The 21,246-nt window shown below is 45.6% G+C and overlaps 4 protein-coding genes across 4 annotated transcripts; 1 reads left to right on the plus strand and 3 right to left on the minus strand.

The window, feature by feature from the left end:
- Nucleotides 1-197: 197 nt before the first annotated feature.
- On the minus strand, nt 198-4,064 carry PCYB_051410 (hypothetical protein; the record flags this gene model as incomplete). The annotated part of the gene is made up of 1 exon (XM_004221022.1): nt 198-4,064. The coding sequence occupies one exon, from the start codon at nt 4,062-4,064 to the stop codon at nt 198-200; it is 3,867 nt and encodes a 1,288-aa protein (XP_004221070.1).
- Nucleotides 4,065-5,107: 1,043 nt separating this feature from the next.
- On the minus strand, nt 5,108-9,007 carry PCYB_051420 (translation initiation factor IF-2; the record flags this gene model as incomplete). The annotated part of the gene is made up of 2 exons (XM_004221023.1): nt 5,108-8,154; nt 8,245-9,007. 2 exons carry the CDS (start codon nt 9,005-9,007, stop codon nt 5,108-5,110), a joined length of 3,810 nt encoding a protein of 1,269 aa, XP_004221071.1.
- Nucleotides 9,008-12,031: 3,024 nt separating this feature from the next.
- Nucleotides 12,032-14,071, plus strand: PCYB_051430 (DEAD-box family helicase; the record flags this gene model as incomplete). Its single annotated transcript, XM_004221024.1, has 1 exon — nt 12,032-14,071. A coding segment is annotated over one exon (2,040 nt), but the record flags the coding sequence as incomplete, so codon positions are not given.
- A 706-nt stretch (nt 14,072-14,777) lies between these two features.
- Nucleotides 14,778-17,400, minus strand: PCYB_051440 (hypothetical protein; the record flags this gene model as incomplete). The annotated part of the gene is made up of 3 exons (XM_004221025.1): nt 14,778-16,856; nt 17,128-17,166; nt 17,386-17,400. The coding sequence occupies 3 exons, from the start codon at nt 17,398-17,400 to the stop codon at nt 14,778-14,780; spliced, it is 2,133 nt and encodes a 710-aa protein (XP_004221073.1).
- Between the last annotated feature and the right edge of the window lie 3,846 nt (nt 17,401-21,246).

The raw sequence follows: 21,246 nt of genomic DNA on the forward strand, positions 1-21,246 counted from the left end.
CCCTTCCAAGGGGTAGGTACAACGTTAACACGCAATTGTGGAACCCCCGCCAAGGTGCACTTTCCTCATGGAAAGAAAACACCCATTTGTGAAACTCACCTAGTGCATGCGTGTGGAGACTCCCACGGATCGTCGTTCAAGCAGGAGAGAGAGTGGGTGGAAAAAAAAAAAAAAGGAATATCTTCAAACACACAACGTCAAGCCTTTTTTATCCGCCACGTACTATTGTACAAAAAGGGATCATACACTAAGCGCGAGTCGTCTCTTCGTAGCTTCTTAATTATGGATGGCCAAGCGTACTTAACTTTTCTTTTGGTCCGTAGTTCGTACTTTTTTATATGCGTACTCTGTAAATTCATGTTGTCGTAGTGGTTGTCCTCCTGAATGGGCATATCGTCTCGGCTAGCTCCACCTGTGTGCATCGTGCGAGTGAGCTCCGCCACCTCAGTCAGCTGTTCTACCCCAGTCAGCTCCACTGCAGACAGCCGCTCCCCCTGCGGCATATTCAAATTTCGAAGGTCACTCCAGAACAGGTTGGTAGAATTGCTTTCGTAGTACTTTTGCACATTGAGTTTTTTTTTTTTTTTCTGCTTCTTTGTCCCACTGAAGTCTTTTTGGCTGCTGCTGTTCTTCTCCTTTTGCTTCTTCCGATCGGGTGGTGCGTCATTCGGGTTGCTTCCTTCTGTACTTCGCTGACAATGGTAGTCCCTGCTACTCTCCTGGATGGGTCTATCAACGTTGCGGTCTACGCTTCTCACACTGCTGGTACTACCCCTGGTTATTCCTTCTATGCTGCTTTGCTCCTCCTGGGGGAAGACGCAAATTTCTTCATCCTTGCTTGACACACGACATACTTTGCGGTTCTTTTCGTTCCAATTTGAGTTCCCATACTTATTGGTTTCGCTAAACAAGTGGCTCTTCTTTCCAGGTGCATCTCTTTGGATCGTTTTTCTTTCTTCCCCCATAGGGTCCACTTCGCATGGTGTTACATCATTCGATTTTTCTGCTTCACTGTTCGAATTTATAACCCCTTTTTGCTTGCGCTGCTGTTTCTGTGTCTTCCTATCACCACTTCCAGCACCGCAATCGAGGAGACTGCCTCGCACCCACTCGGGGTTCGCGTCCACGTCTATGTAGTTCGACGGCAGCTGGTTATCCAGCACGTTCCTGAAATTCACAATTTTGCACTCCTCGTCATGGAGGCGGTCGTCGCAAAGGCGCCCCCAGCAGTGGCATCCACAGCAGCGGCATTTACAGCAGCCGCGTCCACAGCAGCGGCATCCACAGAAACCGCTTCCACAGCAAGCGCACCTCTGGAGCACCCACCCTTCGTACGCCCCACTGCCTCGCGCAGCAAAATCGCAAACGGGCGTCTCCGCGTTCACTTGCACATGGTCTGGGGGGACTTCCCCCGGGAAGAGTGCCGAAAAGGATCGATCAGACTCAGTGGTACAAATGGCACATGTGGCACAGGGGGGAAGAACACCATACGAATGAGCATTCGATTGTACCAAATTTAACCAACTGGAATTCCCCCCCCGTTGAAGAGACCTCACTTGAGATAACATTCTTTCGAAGCAGCTGTTCCATGTCCCACCCTGCGCAGGGTGCACAAGGGGGTAGGTGTTGATGTCCTTCCGCGTGGAAGCACAGTCGTGATGGGGCATTGCAAAGGGGAGATTCATCATGGTGCCGTCCTTAAAGGTGCCGTAGATCTGAGTACCACCCTTAAGGGCGCCGTCCATGTGGGTGTTCCCCTTAAAGGCACTCTCCATCTGCCCCCCGCAGCTTACACCGTTGCGTATCGTCTCCGTACTCCCGTCAATGGAGCCATATTTCTCTCCCAACACGGATATGCTGTCTTGGATATTCGTCCCACCATCACTGAAGTTTTTACAATCACCCCTAGAGCAATGAAGACAGTGGTGACTGTAGCGGTCCCTTCCTGAGCATATGCTTCTCTCATTCGTATGTTTACCATCCCACGCGAGAGCCAATCTTGCATCATTGCAGAGTGATTCACCTGTCGAATGGAGAGTGTGACACCAATTTGTATGTACCAACGAGTGTGAACAACATCGTGGTTGCCCTTTCTTGCCACTTGGCACCATTTTGTTCCTCTGTAACTGGTTCCTACCTATCCTGTGAAAGTCATTCCCGCATGAATTTCTCACAACGTTAAAATAAGCCTCCGACAGTGCTCTGTTATTTCGCCTGAACAGGTCATACAATCTGCACTGCCTGCAATTGGGCAGGTGGCCACTTCTACCATCACAAATGGAGTTACTGTTGGTGTTCCCGTTGGCGTTTCTGTTGGTGTTCCCGTTGGTGTTCCTATTGGCGTTCCTGTTGGCGTTCCCGTTGGTGTTCCTCCTCGTGTTCGTTTTCTTTCCACCCCTGTCTGTGCAAATACAGTTCGTCGTCGTGTCTCTCATCGAGTGGCTATCCCCTCGTGTGTCCCTCGCCATTTCGCTTGAGTTAACATAATCGAAACATCCTCCGTGTGTTGCACTTTCTATGTGTCCAACGATAGGTCCATTTTGCCTCCCTACTTTTTTTTTTTTTTTTTTTTTTTTTTTTTTTTTTTTCTTCTTCCCCAGAATAGGACTGCAAAAAAGTGCCCTCCTCTGTGAGCAGCCAGAAGTTGCCTCCTTCATTTGTTCGCTGTAAATGTTTGTGTTCCTATTTGGAGCCTTTCCATCTTTGGAGATCCCAGCGGGGGGGATGCCAATCAGGTGGTCGCTCTCAATCAGGTGGTCGCTCTCAATCAGCTGGTCGCTTCCAATCAGCTGGTCGCTTCCAATCAGCTGGTCGCTTCCAATCAGCTGGTCGCTGCCACTGCCACTGCCACTGCGTTCCTGTACGAGCTTGTCTTCCCCAGGGTAGCACCCCCTAGGGAGTTTTCCCAACATGCTTGGCACAAATTCGTTGCCTATGTTGGGGCGATGGAGGCAGTACTGCCACTTCTCAAGCCAATCCTGCCACTGCTTAAGCCAATCCTCTGTTGCATTTGCAGAGTGTTCCTTTTTCTGGTCCTCTATGTTAAACACCCCCTCACTATCCCGTGACAGGGGAGGCACTACCTCCTTTGTGAAACTGAGCGAACTGTCGGATAGGATTAAGTCTGCGAAATTATCAGAGGACGAGTCGGACGTTTTGTCTCTATCGAGGCTTTTATTCGGCTCCCCCGGACGGATTACCCCTTCATGGTTGCTTAGCTCCGTTGGAGAGATAGACGAACTGGGGGGGGTCCCCTCCGGTGGTTGCCCACGCAGCTCCTCTTTCTCCTTCCCCACAGTTGTTCCCTCCAAGTCGTTTGTAACTGCAGATCCGCTTGTGGAAGCAGATGAACAGGTACTACTTGCTACATTTGGATCCCCCCCCGGAAGGGAGGAGGATTCACAATTGGAAGGAATCATAACCGTCTTTTCTCTCTCCACCGAGTCTTCTTCATTCTCATGGATAACCCCCCCCCTGGAGTCTCCACTATCACATGTGAAAATAATGCCACTGATTCGTTCACGCATCTTCTGTTTCATCGCTTCTTCCCTTGTGTAAGGGTCCACATGCTCCATTTCGTGCGTCGGGGAAGTGCCCCCATTTGACCCATCTCCGATCATGAACGATTCATGAATACACTCATTAGCAAACGTTTCGTTGCTGCTTGAATGATCTAGCAGTTCTCCCTCCTCTTGAGTCACTACCTCGGAATGGTCATTCCTCCTTTCAACTGCATACCTCCCACGCGAACTACACACAGTATCGTTTAATATATCTGTGTTAAGTAACCCTAACCCTAACCGTAACGTTCCATTATCTTTTTCCTCCTCGTCTAGTTTGTTGTCTTTCCCTGTCAAGAACAAGGGACTGCTTTCTTCACATCGATCAAAATTATTTTTGTAATTCTTTTTTGTACTATCATTGTTTCTCCCTTTCGATGGAGTAACCGATTCGTGTAATCGCTTCTTAGGAGCTTCCAATTCTTCAACGACTCCTTCATAAAGGAAAATTATTTTCCTCGGACTTTTCACCACCTCTGTCTCTTCGTATAGAGAAATAGACATGCTGTTCGAGTGGCACAGGGAGTTCACTGCACCAGCACAGAGTTCAACTGATACGAATTGAAACACATTCACCAGAGTACCCCCTGGGAAAACTCAACTCACAAAAGGTAAATAATCAAAAAAGGGACAAATAAAATTCATAGATGGATGCGGTGAAGACAAACACAAGGTGGTGCGAAGAAGCAGAAGGAAAAATACTCTCCCCCAGAATAGGGAAGTACCTACATGGCCTCCTGCTAAAAGTGGACAAGAAGGAGCACTCGCGATGCGCTTGACCGGAGCATTCCACCTTCACAAGGAAGGAAAAAAAAAAAAAAAACTGGAAATGAAAAAAAATAAAAACAGCAAATGAAAAAAAATAGAAACAGGAAATTAAAAAAGACTTTCCCAAAAATGTTTAGCCGATTTATTCATCCTGTCTACCTCTTCAGAACAAACGCGAGGTTACAAAAATGTCATTTTGGAAAAAAAAAAAAAAAAAAAAAGACCCAGTGGTGATGTGGCTACCTATTAGGTAGGCCACTTTTGAAAGAATGAAAACAGGGCACACAAAAAAGGGAAAAAAAACAAGGCACACAAAAAGGGGAAAAAAAACGGGGAACACAAAAAAAAGGGAAAAAAACGGAGAAGCAGTAAAACGGGAAAAAAACCGAGAAGCAGTAAAACGGGAAAATTATCGCCACAAAGGAACAGGGCAACAAAACAGTAACGCGATGAAGCAGCGGAGAGGGAAAAAACATTTCCAGTCCGACGAGCACCAATCTGTGGGGAATCCAAGCAAGCTCGCGCGAAAAGGTGTACACTTACACTCGAAAAAAACGCCCCATGTGCACGCGTGGGAGGGTGCGTAAGCGAGTCCCCACATGTACGTACAGCCCGCGCGCGCAACGAATGTGCGCCGGAGTGGGGGCCTTCCAAAAGGGTAGCAGCAAGGCGGTCTTCCAAAAGGATAGCAGCATGGCGGCTTCCCCGCTTCCCCGCTTCCCCGCTTCTCCGCTTCTCCGCTTCTTCACTTCTCCACTTCTCCACTTCTCCACCGCCAATTACACTGCCAAGTCGAAGTTCTTCACCCGGCTGAAGAGAGGCGCACGGGGCACCTTCCTGTAGGCCACGATTTCGTCGCCCACCTCAAAGTCTTCCGAGGAGGTGTTAAAAATGATGGAGTTGACAGGACAGTCCTTTCCCAGCTCCGTGGTGCTATCCTTATTCTTCTGCATTGACAAAACGGACAGCCTTTTGTGGATAACCTGTTTGTTCCTCATAACAGTGAAGTAGTGATTCACGTTGCACGACCCCTCCTTAATCGAAACGGACAGCACTCTTTTCTTCTTCGACTTATTTTTCTTCAGTGTATAAAACCCAGTCTTACTAACAAGCATCCTGGAAACGGGTTCATAAACATGTAGCGAATCGAAGTAAAAGTTACAAATTTTTTCTAGATCCTCAAATAATTTGTAAATAATATTGTGGCTCCTTAAAATGGCTCCATTCTCTTCAATATTCAGCTGCACACTTTTTTCTATCTCCACGTTGAAGGCAATTAAAAATATGGGCTTCACATCACTGCAGTATTTCAAATCGTTCATGTTGAAAGAGCCCACTCCTTTGGACACAACTCGGAATGGTTCCCAATTATCAAATATTTTTCCATCCTCTACCATGTCATCTGTTAGCTTATTTTTTTTCACGTAATTTCTATCTACAAAATTACTAATATCGCAGTATTTTTCTTTTTTTTCTTTCCTCCTGTATTCGGCAATTCCTTCGAGGATAGCTTCTATGCTTCCCTCATCCCCCGCTTTGATTATCAGCTGGATTTGGGGGAGCTTCGGCCGGCTCCCCACCCCGCCGCCAACGCCGCCAGCGCTGCCATCCCTGCTAACACTGCCAACGCTGCTAACCCCGCCAACGCTGCCATCCCTGCTAACACCGCTACCCCCGCCGCTAACTGCGCTAACCCCGCTAACTTCCCCATAGTAACTGCTCATCAGGCTGTACTGCGCCACCTTCGACTTGTACTTGGCGACTCTCTGGGCGCTCCTCAGGTTGCTCATTTCGAAAATGAGGTCTCCATAATTTATGCCACTATCCTGTGTTAGCGAAATGGGGCTGACTATTTGGACCACCTCCGACGGGTAGGCCTCCTTCACCAACTGATTATTACAGTTGTAGATCTGCTTCACCTTTGTGTACATGTGTCCGATTAGAAGATATGAATTAATTTTTAGCGTACCCGATTTGCACACCACGGTGAGAAGTTTGCCCTTAGACGGATGGATCTTCTTCTCCAATACGTATGCAGAGCAGAGGTTTCCATAATCACACATGAGATTTAAAGAATCGCTGACTTGTAGAATACATTTTTGAAGCTTATCAATATTTATGTTCTCCTTTGCAGAAATGGGAACAATTGGGACCCGTCCATTTTCTTCCAACTCTGTTATGACATCATATGGTACTAACGATTTGGATATTTTTTCCAAGTCGGACCCAAATTTATCAATTTTATTTACTGCTACAATAAATGGGATGTTAAATTTTTTGGCTAGCTGGATACACTCTACAGTTTCACTCATAATTCCATCATCCATAGAAATAACTAATATAATCAAGTCGGTGCATTGTGCACATCTTTGTCTAATTTTTTTAAAAACGGAATGTCCTGGAGTATCTAGAAAGGTTATTTTTCTATTTGTTTCTTTATCTACAACTTCGAATGCACCTAATTTTTGAGTGATTCCACCGATTTCGTTTTGAGCAATATTGGAGTTTCGGAATCTATCCAGTAGAGTAGTCTTCCCATGATCTACATGCCCAAGGATGGTTACAACAGGGTTCCGTTTCTTTAAATTGACATGACTATATTTTAGTTTATCTACCACACCTAACTCTTCACAAATTAATTCCGCTACTTCCTTCTCCAACTTCGTGTACTTATTAATATGTTCATTATCTAGAATAAATTTACTGACGTTAATAATTTTTTCTTCTTCCATTCCAACATGCTGACTCAGTGCATGCACCGTTATGTTGTTACTGTCTAGGTATTCGTACTGCAAAATGGATTCTCTTCCCTTTGGTGTGTTCTGCCCTCTGCTCTTTTGCGTGGACTTTGTCCTGTTAAGTTCGTTCCGTCCTTTATCCAGTGTAGGCACATCTCCACCTTCTAAGATGGTACGAGACAAAGGGGTTGTTACTCCATGTTGGCCATCCACAGGAGGTTTTCTCTCAACCGTCGTTACTGCGTCCGGTTCAGAGAAGCTGCTCCCCATCACACACGAGTTTTCCTTCTTCTTCTTCTTCTCCCTCAAGTTTTGCAGAATCGACGAGATAGGATCTTCCCCCTGGTTGCCTACCCCTCCGTACAACGACGTGCTGTTCATTTTCTCAAAAATGTTGAAACTGTGCAGGTTCGGAGTGCGATTAGGCGGATTAGAAGACTTAGACGGCTTAGCTGGATTGGACGGCTTCGATGGATTAGACGACTTCGCTGGATTAGGCGGCTTCGATGCCTTTTCCTCCCCCGTTTTTCCCCCCCTGCTACTCCTATCTGCTTCTTCTATGGGGGTTTCCCCCGGTTGGGATTTACCCGCCGAAAGGGTCGTCTTCCCCCTTGGAGTACCCCTTAACGAGTTGAACAAATTGGCATCTGCCTTTTCCGCCTCACTTTGAAAATGGCCTGCAAAGCAGGTCGCGTCCTCGGCAGCTTGGGCCAACGCGTCACCACTGCGATGATTACCACTGCGATGATTACCACTGCGATGATTACCACTGCGATGCTTGGCACTGTCCCCCTGTTGGAGGTCCCACCGCGGATCGGAGTCGGCGCACAGATCAGCATCACCCGTGTACGCAGCATCACCACTGTACGCAGCATCACCATCATAAGCTGCACCTCCATAAGCAGCGCCTTTCCGTAGGTGCGCCTCGCTCGTGCCACCTTTGGGTGGCCCCTTAAAAGCAGCATAACCCGTTTTAACTTCCCCTTTAGGGTATGCCCCCCAAAGGGAATCACTACACTTGGCCTTCTCCAGCAGAGCGGCATTGCTGCAAAGAGATTCTTCTGCGTCTCTCCCCAGTTTTGCTCGTTCTGCGTGGGGAAAGTTAATTAGGGGTCTCTCCATCCGTTTCTCCCTACAACTGACCGTGTGAGTCACGCTTGGAGTGGGAACCCCTACACTGGCATTATCCCCAGTATGGCATTCAACAACGGGAGAGTCCACATTTTCCCGTTTGACACTCTCATTATTTTCCTCCAGCGAATTCAAAAAAATATTCATAAATTTCTCCTTCAAATGTGTATCGTAATAACTCATATGGTCATTGAAAAAAGAGGTAGCTTTGCAAATTTCTTCTTTTTTTGTTTTTTTCAATTTACTAAAAATGGTACTCTTTTTGGCTTCTTTTTTTTCTTCACTTTTTGGAGCCGCGTTTTTTTTCATGGGGTTGTTCTCTAGGCAAGGGGAAGTCCCACCAGCGCCACCAAAACTGACATCAAAATTGCTGCCCAAATTGCTGCCCAAATTGCTGCCCAAATTGCCGCCCCAATTGACACCCATTTTGCTGCCCCAATTGAGACCCATTTTGCCACCGAAGGGGCCGTCCAAACCGCCCTGCGCTGATGCGTCCCCCCTGGACAAAAATTTTTTCCACAGAACCAATTTGCTCTTCGGATTAAGTGGACTGAAGGGTAACGTATTCACGTCTATTTTGGGGGCCCTATGTGGAAGGCCTAGACAAGCATCCGTTTTGTAATTTATTTCCTTCAGTTCTTTGTCGTACTGTTTGGAGGCCTCAATAATTTCCCTCAATTTCTCCGCTGCCTTTTTGTTCAGGTCATCCTTCATAATTCTACCGCTCTCCCTCTTTACCCCATTTTTTAGCACGTGCTCGTATATCCACAGGTTGGGGTCTTCGAACTTTTTCACCCTCGGCTTGGTCATCTGGGGGGGGCGCTTTGGTTAGGCCGCCTTGGTGAGATGTCTGTGGCGATTCAACTTCTCCGCCCTTCCGGAGAAGCTAGCGGAGTGATAGGATGAAGATATGGCTCCGCCGTTCGGTTGGTCGGAATTTCTCTCACGAGGGGAAGAGACCTCCTCCTCAGGAGTGAATGGGTGGGTAAGCCCATAAAATAAATACTTCCGGAGAATGGCCGCTTGAGGGCAGCGTGACAGAAAAAAAAAAAAAAAAAAAAAAAAAAAACGCAATGCAATGCAATGCACATACGTATAGCTGTACATTTGCCAAATTGCAAGTGTCCCTTCTTCCTCACCGCTGCTTCAACTTGGCAACTTTCTGAGCGCAAAAAGGTTCCAGCGCCATCGAGAAGTTCTGCATCTAGCGGGACTCGTGAAAAAAAAAAAAAACCATGACTATATCTTGGACTACCATTTTACTACCTTTTTGCCATCTTCTCGTGTGGGGCCCGACGCGCAGCTCCCACGCAGAAGGGAAAAAGGTGTCATAATATATCTCGGGTATATCCTTTCCAAAGGGGGGCCCATCATCCCATCACAAATTTTATTTTCCTTTGGGGTTGCTCAAGCGGCGTAATATGCACGTCGTGCTGCATCACGATTTCCCCTTTTTTAAGATAAGATGAGCAGGCCTATATTTTCTGACCTACGACCTGCGCGGCTCTTTGCTTCACCATTGTTTTGCAGCAGCGCTGTGGGATATAAATTGTTGCAGCTCCGCTGTGCTGGATTTTGCCATTTTTTGAGTTCTTTTCCGATTTGTTCGATTTTTTCTATTTTTTCTATTTTTTCCGATTTGTTCGATTTTTTCCGATTTTTTCGCTCATCTCTGTTATTTCCTTTTTTTTTCTTCTTTTTCCTTTTTTTGGCTGCCTGCAGATCACCGCGAACAAAAGGCAGTTCCGGAAAAAAGAGCTACCCTTCTCTTCGGCGAAGCCAAAGTGAGCAGCTGCATTTTCGGAGGAGGTCCCCCCAAGCGTTGGAGCAAAAGCGAGTGACAACTCCACCCCTGCATGAGCATACGGGGGGGACAGGAAGGCCACCATCCTCTGTGGATCTTCGCAGAGCTGCGTAGAACAAATACAAACGTACGTGCATAAGTACGCGCATACGTACTTGCATACGTACTTGCATACGTACTTGCTTACGTTCTTGCATACGTACTTGCGTGTAGATTAGTCCCGTTTTCTCCCCTTATGAGAAACGCGGGACTCGTTTTGCAACCCAATCCCAGCTGCGATCTTTAACGTGGAGCGGTAGAAGGGCAAAACGTGCGCGGCGCAGCTGATATCACCTCATACCATCCGGAGCGTTCCCTTCACCGCCACCCAGCGGAAGCGCCAAAAATGAAAGTCAACAAGGCGCGCACGAAGGGAGGCCCCGCCCACGCGGGCAAGGGGAAGAAGAAGCTTACCAAGGGGAAGAAGAAGCTTACCAAGGGGAAGAAGAAGCTTACCAAGGGGAAGAAAAACCTCGTCATGGGGAAGAAGAAGCTTGCCAAGGGGAAGAAAAACCTCGTCACGGGGAAGAAAACCCCCGTCATGGGGAGTAGCGCACAGTCGCGAGTCCTACAAAGGAAGGCCAAAGTGATCAACTCAGGGCCTAAAAAAACAACTCCCATGGGGAAGAACCCAGTTCGAAGAGCAGGTAGTAAGCGATACAGTTGGCTCTTCGAAAAAAAGGGGGAGAAGACCCAACCTGCTGTCACGAAGGGGAGAAAAATCGGACGCTCAGGTGGAGACAGCCCCGATAGCGATGAGGAAGAAGCGGAAAGCGGAGGTGGAAGTAGAATCGGAGATGGAAGCGAAAGTGGAGGTGGAAGCGTAGGTGGAAGCGAACGCGAGGGAGGGGCCAAAGGGAGGAAAAAAAAGTTCGTCCTGTACAAGAACAAAAAGGGGAAGAAAAGCAAAAACAAAGGAATGTTGGCCTGCTTCCACAACCTCGGTCTGAGCGAAAACATGTGCAGAAGCATATCAAGGAACTTGAAATATAATCGACCAACGGACATACAAAAATTGTGCATCCCGAAAATACTTCACAGGAAGGATATCATTTGTATAAGCAAAACGGGCACGGGGAAATCGCTAGTTTATGTAAGCACGCTGGTAGACCTCCTCGCAGAGCACAGTAAATTTTTCGGAGTTAGAGGTCTAGTGTTGGTACCCACAAAAGAGCTAGCCATTCAGATATTCAAATTGTCCAAAAAAATTTGCAAAAATTTTTTAATTTAAAAATAAATGTAATAATAGGTGGAATTAATTTAAACAAGCAGTTTGATATGTTGAAAGAAAATTTAGACATCCTGATATGCACCCCTGGAAGACTCAGCTTTATATTAAAAGAAACTAATTTAAGTTTGGAGAAAGTGGAACTGCTAATTATTGACGAAGCGGATAGACTATTGGAGTTAAATTACTTCAACGACATGAATAATATCTACAAAGCTTTACATCGTACAAACAAACAGACGTTACTTATTAGTGCAACTCTCCCAACGGATGTACAAAACTACTTCAAACTTAAGTTGAATAATCCGGAAGTGTTGTCGCTAAGTTCAGATAATACGATAAGTGATAAAATGAAGCTACACTTTTTATTCACCAGATCGTATGAGAAATATGGACTTTTAATTAAACTTATTTTATTTTTAAAAAAAAACTCGGAAAAACTCTCATATTTTTTTGCACAAAATATCATATTTTATTTTTTTCAAAAATATTATCCTTTTTAAAAATTCCACATACCATGCTGTATGGAAATTCAGACACGTCCTTTCGCTTCGATCAAATTAAAAAATTCACGAACAATGAAGAGATTCAATTTTTGCTTGTCACGGATGTTGCTGCTAGGGGGATTAACATCACTAGTGTTCAGAACGTAATAAATTACAGCTTGCCCTTTTCTCCTAAACTGTTTATTCACCGCGTCGGTCGTGCTTGCAGGGATGACGCTATGCCCAGTGGCTACGCTGTGTCGCTCGTCACCTACCAGGATCTCCTTTACGCCTACGAGATCTGCTTCTTTATTGGCAAGAAGCTCAAGTTTTTCAGGCCCGCCGCGGCGAAGGTTGGGGGAACCGTAGAGACCGCCAAGGTGAGCGAACCCGTAGAGATCACCAAGACGAGCGAACTCGTAGACGCCGCCAAGACGAGCGAACCCGTAGAGATCACCAAGACGAGCGAACTCGTAGACGCCGCCAAGACGAGCGAACCCGCAGAGAACGCTCACGCAACCCCCCCCCGAGACGTCGCCTACCTCGGCTCGCTGAACCACGTCAGCGACTACGTCGAACTGGTAGACAATCAGAAAAACGCAGACGAGGAGCTGACCTCCCTCAGCAAGAGCATCCTGGCCTCCTACAAGCTCTACTACGCCATGAGGCCCAAAGTGTCAAAGTACGCTAGCACAAAGTGCGTCAATAAAGTTAACAAAATAGGCGGAGTTTACAAGCTCTGCCTGTTTTATCACCCTGATGAAATTTACGAGAATGTCCCATCCGATGGGGCAAGAGAGGAGGAGATTCCCCCGCGTGGAGAGGAGCCGAGTGGAAAGCAGCCAAATGGAAAGGAGCCAAATGGAAAGGAGCCGAGTGGAAATCAGCCGAGTGAACAGCAGCCGAGTGAACAGCAGCCAAGTGAAAATCAGCCGAGTGAAAGGCAGCCGAACGAGGGAGCAGACAGGAAAGAAGCCACCAACGCGGGGGACCCCCCTGGAGTGGCCCTCGCCCAGCCGAAGAATTACACCCACAACGAAGTCATGACGATCATCCACAATTTCCAAAGCAATGACAGCGGAAAGGTGAAAGGAATATCAGACGGCATCAAGGAAAAGTTAAACAAACTGAAGGAGAGGATGCATACGACTAAGCGCAGCCGAAGTGGAGAGGCCACGGATGACGTAGACGAACTTATGGGTGCCCTTGCCATGGGTCTCTCCGATCACGACCATGATAGCGATTACGAGTTGGAGCACTTGTGGAAGGACAGCGAAAATGGTAGTGCAGGCCATTCGGGGGAAGGCCAAACGGAGCCAGGTAACAAGCCGAAGAAAATGAGCAAAAGGGCGTTAAAAAAGAAGAAGAAGGAGGAGCAGCAGAGGCAGAAGCAGGAGGAGCAGCAAAACGGAAAAGAACCCACCAGCGGGGAACCAACGCAGGAACCCCCACTCAAAGAAGCACCCCCAAACGGAAGGACCAAAAGAAGCAAAATCAACATCCCCTTTGATGATATATTAAAAAAAATAAATAAAAAAAAAATCAAACAAGAAACAGCAGCAGCCTTTGCAATTAAAACTCCGGGATTCGATCTACCCCCAGATGAGGAAGAAGAATTAAATAAACAAAGATTCATAAAAAAAAAAGTTTGGGACATGAGGAAAAGAAAATTTGTCCTACAAGAAATAGATACCTTTCAGAGTGACGGTTTCAAAAAGAAGGACAGACGGAAGGATGTAGGAGGGGCACCTGGTAAAGGGAATCACGGAGAAGGTGGTGCAGATGAACCCACCAGTAACCTCTACCATAAGTGGGTCAAACGCACAAAGAATCGAATCAAAAATGTAGGAGAGCTGGAAGATGAAAAAAACCAAAAGGGAAGAAAAACATCTGTGAGGACAAAACAGACGCACCACCACTCAGGGGACGGTACCACAAGTAACCAGCTGGACGATGAAAAACAGACTCACTTGCAAATGCTGAAGCAGAACCATCCGGAGATTACCGATTCGTTGTCTAAGAACATAAAGCTGACTAAGAAGCAGCAGAGGCTGTACAAGAAGTACCTATCGGGCAGGTATATGGATCCAGAACCAAACTCCTCTCTACACAAAAGCTTATCACAGATGCAGAAGGAGAAAGCCAAAATGCTACAGAAAAAACTCAGAACAGATAAAGACTTCAGGGTGAGGTATGCGCGCATGAAGAAGAAGCGCCACGAGCAGAAGCTGCGGGAAAAGGAGAACCTCAAGAGTGCCCGCGCGCGCTCCCTCGCCATTGTTAAGAGGAAGAAAATAGGCAAGCGGGGGGGCAAGTGATGCGATTCGACGTGGTGCAATTCGAAGTGGTGCAATTCGACGTGGTGCAATTCGACGTGGTGCAATTCGACGTGGTGCTATTCGACGTGGTGCAATTCGACGTGGTGCAATTCGAAGTGAATCCACGAAAAGCGTGAACGGTAGAGAGGCGAAGCGTTAATAAGACATAATTTTGAATGTACACAGATTGACCCTCGCGGGAGACCGCCTCACTCGTGCCCTGGCAATATGCATCCCCCGGTCCCATCCCAAATGAAGTGAAACACAGTTGTTAAAATGTCCCTTGAGAATTGAAAAAAAAAAAAAAAAAAAAAAAAAAACGCGCAAAAAGGAGGGGCCCCTCCCACTTGCTGCGTATTTTGCGTACAGAAAAAAGGGTACTAAACAAATGAGGACAAAAGGGCGAGGCGAAAGCGCGTCATGCGTACGAGCAATGCATGCGAAGAGTGCATAAGAACACTACATACGAACAATGCATACGAACACTACATACGAACAATGCATACCCGTCGTGAAAGCACAAAAGGATGGAAACACGCGTGCGCCTGTTTATTTGGACGCATGGGGAGAGGGATCCACCGGAATGTTATTTATCTTTGTGCTTTTTTTAATTTTTTTAATTTTTTTGCCCATTCCACAAGCGTGTTCGCCGGCCCCCAAGAAGGGGATACCCGAACAGGGGTCCCACTTTTCATCGCCCCAAACATCACGCGTTGGAATTCTTCAAATAATTTTTCAAGTTGTTTATTCTCTTATCAAGGTCATTGAAGGAGATATTTAAAATACTCGATTCTTTCAAAGGGTTATTCACAGCTTTGCACTGCGCTCCCCCTTTGCTTGGGTTCCCCACCCCTTCAGCGGGCCGCCTACCACCGCGGCTGCTATCACTGCTGCTGGTACTGCCGAAGGACAGGTCACAGTAATCACTTCGCTTGGATACTAGTATGTCTTTCCTCCTTTTTAACTCCTCTAACTCCTTTTTAAAATTTTCCTTAATGTCTGAATCTATGCTTTTCTTGATACTTTCTAACACGTTTTGTCGCTGTTTCGTTTGGTTTGTTTTCAAATGGGTTCCATCTCGATACTCTGTGTGGCTCCCCTTGGCGTTCGAGTTTGTCTCGCTCTTTTTTTTCTCCTTACTGATTAGGACGGTTCCCGTGGTAACTGCTTTGGCCCCTCCTCTGGCTGATACCCCGTCATGCTTCTTCGCACTAGTGGGGGTGGCGGCAAGCGTAGTGCTAGGCATGCTAGGCGTGGTGGGTGCAGCGGTAAGCATAGTGCTAGGCATGCTAGGCGTGGCGGTCGAAACGGCGGGCGGGTTCCTCTTCTCCCGCTGCTTGTCCAAGTACAGTTTGACCCTTTTAATGGAGTCCCCGCCGTCGCTCAGTTCTCCATTGTCTTCCCCATTTTTCTCCTCCGCTGCATTCACCTGGGAACCACTCCGTTGCGTGACCTTACCACAGCTAGCCATCCTACTCAAACTTGTATCCCGTTTAAACGCATAAGGTGAGATATATTTTTTCCTAAGGATTCTCTGATGATGAGCATAATCAAAAAAATCGCAATTGATTTTTTTTTTTATTTCTCTTGGTGTTAACTTACTAAGTTTTTCTATACTCATGTGTTTACCACACGAATCTGTTTTCGATTCCACATCCTTTCGTCCACTAGGTCCTTTCTGAACAGATGAGGAGTTGCGATTAAGCAGTTGCTGACTAGTGCCAGAAAGTATGCTCTGCTTGGAACTGTAATAATTTTTTATGTCCTTCGAAATGGTGTTGTTTATATCGCTAGACATATTACGTATATGATTGCTATTCGAAATGAGGTGACTTTTCAGCTTGAATTTGGATGTACAGGAGCAGCTTCTATTGGAACGGAAAGAATCGGAGCCTCTTTTTATTGCCAAACACATGCGATCTTCACAGGGGTTATCTTTTTTTACTTCCCTGGCCATGGGAACGGTGTGAACGAAATGGTCTCTCGAGTGGTCTCTCAAGTGGTCTCTCGAGTGATCCCTCGAATGCTTCTTCAAGCTGTTGAATCGGTCCATGCTTCCTCTGGTATTATTATCTGCCTGTACTTTCTCTAAGTGTGTCACCTGATTGTGATCGCTCCTTCTGCACGTGTCACTAAACCTGCCATTAAAATTCCGCACGTTTATTCGCTTGTTGTTGTGTATACTCGCGTTGATGCTTCTTATTGACACGTTTGAAAATTTCGCCTCAGAACGGTTGTCCTCAAAGACGCGACTGCGATTGCGACTGTGACTGTGACTGCGACTATTACTGCGATTACGACCGTGACCGTGACTGTAACTGTGGCTGCGATTTCGATCGTGGTGACCACCATCGCGAGCACTGTCATACTTTTGCGTATACCCTCTGTGGTGGTAATTTCCCTCCGAAATGTTGCCCCTTTTGTACCACCCGGCATGCGTACCGTCTTCCGAATTCACTTTGTTCATGCCACTCTTGAAGGAGAACCCACTGTGGTGACTTCGTACGGAACCCCCTCTCTGATGATTTAAAAAAAATGTATCATTCTGTATAATCCCTTTTAATCTCTCTATTTTCCTCCTCAGATATTTTATTTCGATTTTGTAATTCATTTCTCGAAGTTTATAGTTTTTAATTTCTTTTTTCATTTTGTGTATGTATGCCTTCATTTGTTCTTTGCTGAGGTACTTGGCTTCGTTGTAGTAGATTTCCATGTTTTCTCCCTGCGAGCTGGGGTCGGAGAGACCCGCTCCGTACGAGGCTGTCCTCTGCGTTCGGGGGCGCACCTTCGGGGTTAGTAGCAGGTTAGAAGCAGGTTAGACGCAGGTTAGACGCAGGTTAGAAGCAGGTTAGACGCAGGTTAGACGCAGATTAGACGCACGATAGACGCAGGATAGACGCAGGCTAGACGCAGGGGTGGTGACTGCTGCGGGTCGGTTTCTCCCCCAGTGACCATATCACCCCGCTGTGCCACAAAGACACACACATGAACACACAATGCAGGTGCTCATTTGACGGGCCTAAAAAAGGGAACCCCCCCTTTGGCTGCTCCCTCACCTCGTAATGCATTCTCCTGGACGGCTCTTTCGACGATCGCTTCGGGAAGGGAGAAAAAAGAAAAGCACGTAGAACAAAAAGAGCAAGAAAGGCAAAAAAAGCAAGTAGAACAAAAAAACCAAGTAGAACAAAAAAACATGTTACACGTGATAACACGGCCCCTATTCGCTACTCACGTGAGTGCCAATTTGGACCTGTGTGGTTACGCTCCGAAGTGGAACACCCCGCGTAGCTAGGGAGCCAAACTCGAGTACTCACCCTTCGAACTTCCATGTTAGTGCGTCCCTCCCCCCCAGAGAGCAAACTATTTAGAGAAAGAAATGTGTGCAGGGGGGCATCATAAATTATGTCGATTGGACCCACTCCTTAAATGGTTTAAATATTCTCCAGTCTTAACCTTACGCCAGACGTTCCTTCTCCTACCACGTCCCCTCTTGTGTTCTTCCCGTTAGCGGTTTATTACACTTTATTTTGTTTTACTTTATTTTATTTTACTTTATTTTATCCTACTTTATTTTATCCTACTTTATTTTATTTTCCTTTTTTTTTTTTTTTGTGGCAAAAATGAAGCGAACGGAGCGGCTACGCACGGATTAACAATTGCTGAGTGGAGGTTAAAAAAAAGTTGCGCCTTATGAACCTCAACCTTCTCCCTTTTTTCGATCGTAAAAAATGTCTTTTTATTTGAATTTGTCACACTTATATGTGTATACACATCGGGAAAATAAAAACTGATTTTATTTCCCCTCTTTTTTTTTTTGGCTGTTTTATGCTTTTACTTAAGAAGGCAAATGCGCTCGTGGCTCATTCGCGCGCCTATGCGAATATGCCAATTTTTAAAAAGTGGAAAAAACCGAAAAAAAAAAAAAAAAACAATTGCGATGTATTATGAAGCCACAATAAGTCAATTTGACCACTTTTAATTTAGTTACACCTTTATCTTATTTTCCTGCATCGTTGTCCCATACTGCTATGTTATATGATGTGCTAACCCCGCGTGAACAAGGGAAAAAAAAAAAAAAAACAGTCAGTATACGCCTTACGAGAAGAGTGAGCTGCGCCGCGTAGAAGCTAACACTGTTGACGCGAATTAGTTAGACATTCGAGTTAGCAACCAACGAGGGGACAAATAAAAAGGGAAAAAAGGAAAGCAATGTGTGCCACTGATTATGTCATGCAGAACAAAGAAATACTTATCCACAAAAGCTATGCACTTATGACGCATCTTTCCGGGGGGGGGGGGGGGGGAGAGGCAATTTATGAGAACAGCTTTTATCGAATTTTTTTTTCTCCTCACCCCAACTTTATTTGCTTCTCTGCACAGTGTGCCATTTTGTAATTGCGCAAATATGCTATATAAATTTCGCCCCCGGTTGGAAAAATCGCTGCCACTCGGCTCAATTGATGGGTGATAATTCGCTACACCCTGTAGCACGTAGACCTATAATATGCACACACGAGCGAGCTAACACAACAGCAGAGCAGTCGAGAGACAAACATGGGATAGGCCTAACAACTGCCAATTCTCCTTCCAATTGAACGCGTGTGTACTTCTGTTTTGCATTTTAGGGGTGGAAGAGAATCAACCAAATTTCCATTCGCGAGGACCTGCACAAATTGGAGCAATTTAACCAGAACAGTCACGATCCGGCGTTCACATATATGCCCACCGCTTTGTGCATTCCTCCAAATGGTCACTTCACCAATTTAAGCTTAATCATGCAGAAGGGTACTACAACTTCCCGTCATATGCGCATCCAATTTGTGTAGCTTTTTTTTTTTTTTTTGTTTTTCTGTTCCTTCCTTTCGAGGAGTTTACACTAAGGGGACCATGCAGCGTAATTTCCTACGTGTATACTGTTTATCCTCCACGCCGCTAACCCGTGTGCCAAATTTTTTATCTTTTCACATAGCACCCTTTGGGGCATCAATTTTTTTGCGGATACTCCCCCATTTTGCTGCTCACCCCAAAGGACGAGCAATTTTGTAAGCCTATCATTCCAAGCGCATTTCCACGTTTGTAACTTTTTTTTTTTTTTTTTTTTTGACAAAAGAGGTGGGCCAAGGAAAAGCACTCCAGCATTGGGCGAACCAACCGTTTTTCACATGATAAAGAAGAATGTGAAGCATAAAAAAAAAAAACCGTTTTACGAACATCTTTCTCTCTGCAGCGCTGTTACGGAAGTATACGCGCGTGGCAGCTGCTGCACCCCCTCAGCCTTAGCGCGTTGCCTCATGACGTGCTGCCAACTGACGCGCGGTAGGTACCCCGTTTGGCCCCTGGATTCACCCCTTAAAGCGCCGAGGGACGCTCGCCCTCAGCAGTCTGTACACAGATATGCGCCACGTACATATGATGCACCATTTGCTAGAAAATACATCGCGATGTAAAATGTGGTGCGATGCAAAATACGGTGCAAAAAAAAAAAAAAAAAACGCAGTCAGGCACAAAAATAGTTTGCCATTTTTGCTGTAGGCTGTGTGAATTCAAAGTGAAAACTTGAAGGGGGCATTTTTCATCTTCGCAACGGGATAAGAATAAAGGGCCGCTAATCGCTGAATGTATATACTATACCCCCCCCAACCCTCCTTCATATAAGGTGTCAGCAAGCCAGTCAGCAGGCCCCCCCTTTTTTCCTCTGCCCTTTTTTTTTTTACTTTATTTTTTTCTTCATTTCAGCGAGTGAATTGCCCCACGTGCGCTACAGCTTTTTTTTTGTAGTGCCATTCCCCAGTGGGGGGTGGGAAAAAAGGCCTATCCCTATCCTTATCCTTATCCCTATCCTTCTTCTTTTTCTTCCTCTTTTTCTTCCTCTTCGGCTTTTAACCCTAGCACCGTACCATACGTTATAAGTTATAAGCGCAGAAGATATTATGTATGTATGCGACCGGACCCCATATGTGTTTTCGCAAACTGCGTCCCGCTCAGGTGTAGGCGTAGGCGTAGCGAACCGCGTGACTGACACGGACGTTTATTCATACATGATGCTCATATGCATACGACGCACTGCTTTTCTCTTTTTCCTTTTTTATCCCAACGTGTTTACTCCGAAGTCGACGTACTGCCAACCCAATATTTATTTGGTTTGTAAAAAAAAAAAAAAAAAAAAATAAGGTCAAACGGGAGAAGCAATTTGGGCATAAAAAATTAAATATTTAAAAAAAAAATAAAAAAAAAAAAGTTACAAAGTTACAAAGAAGTTACAAAAAAGTTACTAAAAAGTTACTAAAAAGTTACTAAAAAAAATTACAAAAGGAAGTTACCTAAATAAAGAAAACGAATTATGTAAGAAGGATAAATGGAACAAACCCTTTCACTTGGTATTGCAGATTTTGTTTAAGTTTTCCTTTTTCTTTTTACCCCACAATCTTCCTTCTTCCCTTTTTTTCGCAAGTAAGAACTGTACAAAATACGTGTACGCATAGTACGTATGCATATGCATATACATGATTCGTATGCGTGGCACTACGCCAATTGTAGGAAGGAGGAGCCACAATTGTGCGAAAAAGAGTGCCAGCAGATGGCAGATGACTCACTCGCATCGCTACATCATGTGAATGCCGAGCAGCGCGAGGGTAAAACCTTCCTACCTGCGTCATTCACGTATATTTTTGTACGACAACGTGTATGCAAGTTTATGCAAGTTTATGCAAGTTTATGCAAGTTTATGCAAGTTTATGCAAGTGTACGCAAGTGTATGCAAGCGACGCATGTTGCGCATGTTACGCAGCTGCTCAGGGAGGAACGTTTATGTGCTCCTCACCTATCCCCTCTTTTATTTTTGCACATATAAGTAAAAACAGCGCTTTTTTTTTTTTTTTTTTTTTCCACATATATCCTGTTATGTTAACGTGCCAAATGTGCCTTCCATGTTTGTCACGCCGTTTCCCCCTGTGTGGCTCTTTTATGGGTCAACTTGGGGAACCATTCTTCCGCCAACCAGTGGTTTTTATTTGTTCATTTTTATTTACGTTCATTTATATTTATATTTATGTTCATTTTTATTTTATTTTTTTTTATGCCCCCTCCTTTCTCACTTTACCAAACATACCCACACATATCGTCCCTCCCCCCCGCGTAGATCCCCGTGTCAAATAAATTTTTAAAATAATCCGATC

This window comes from Plasmodium cynomolgi, chromosome 5 (genome assembly GCF_000321355.1).
Source record: "Plasmodium cynomolgi strain B DNA, chromosome 5, whole genome shotgun sequence".
Taxonomy (NCBI): domain Eukaryota; phylum Apicomplexa; class Aconoidasida; order Haemosporida; family Plasmodiidae; genus Plasmodium; species Plasmodium cynomolgi.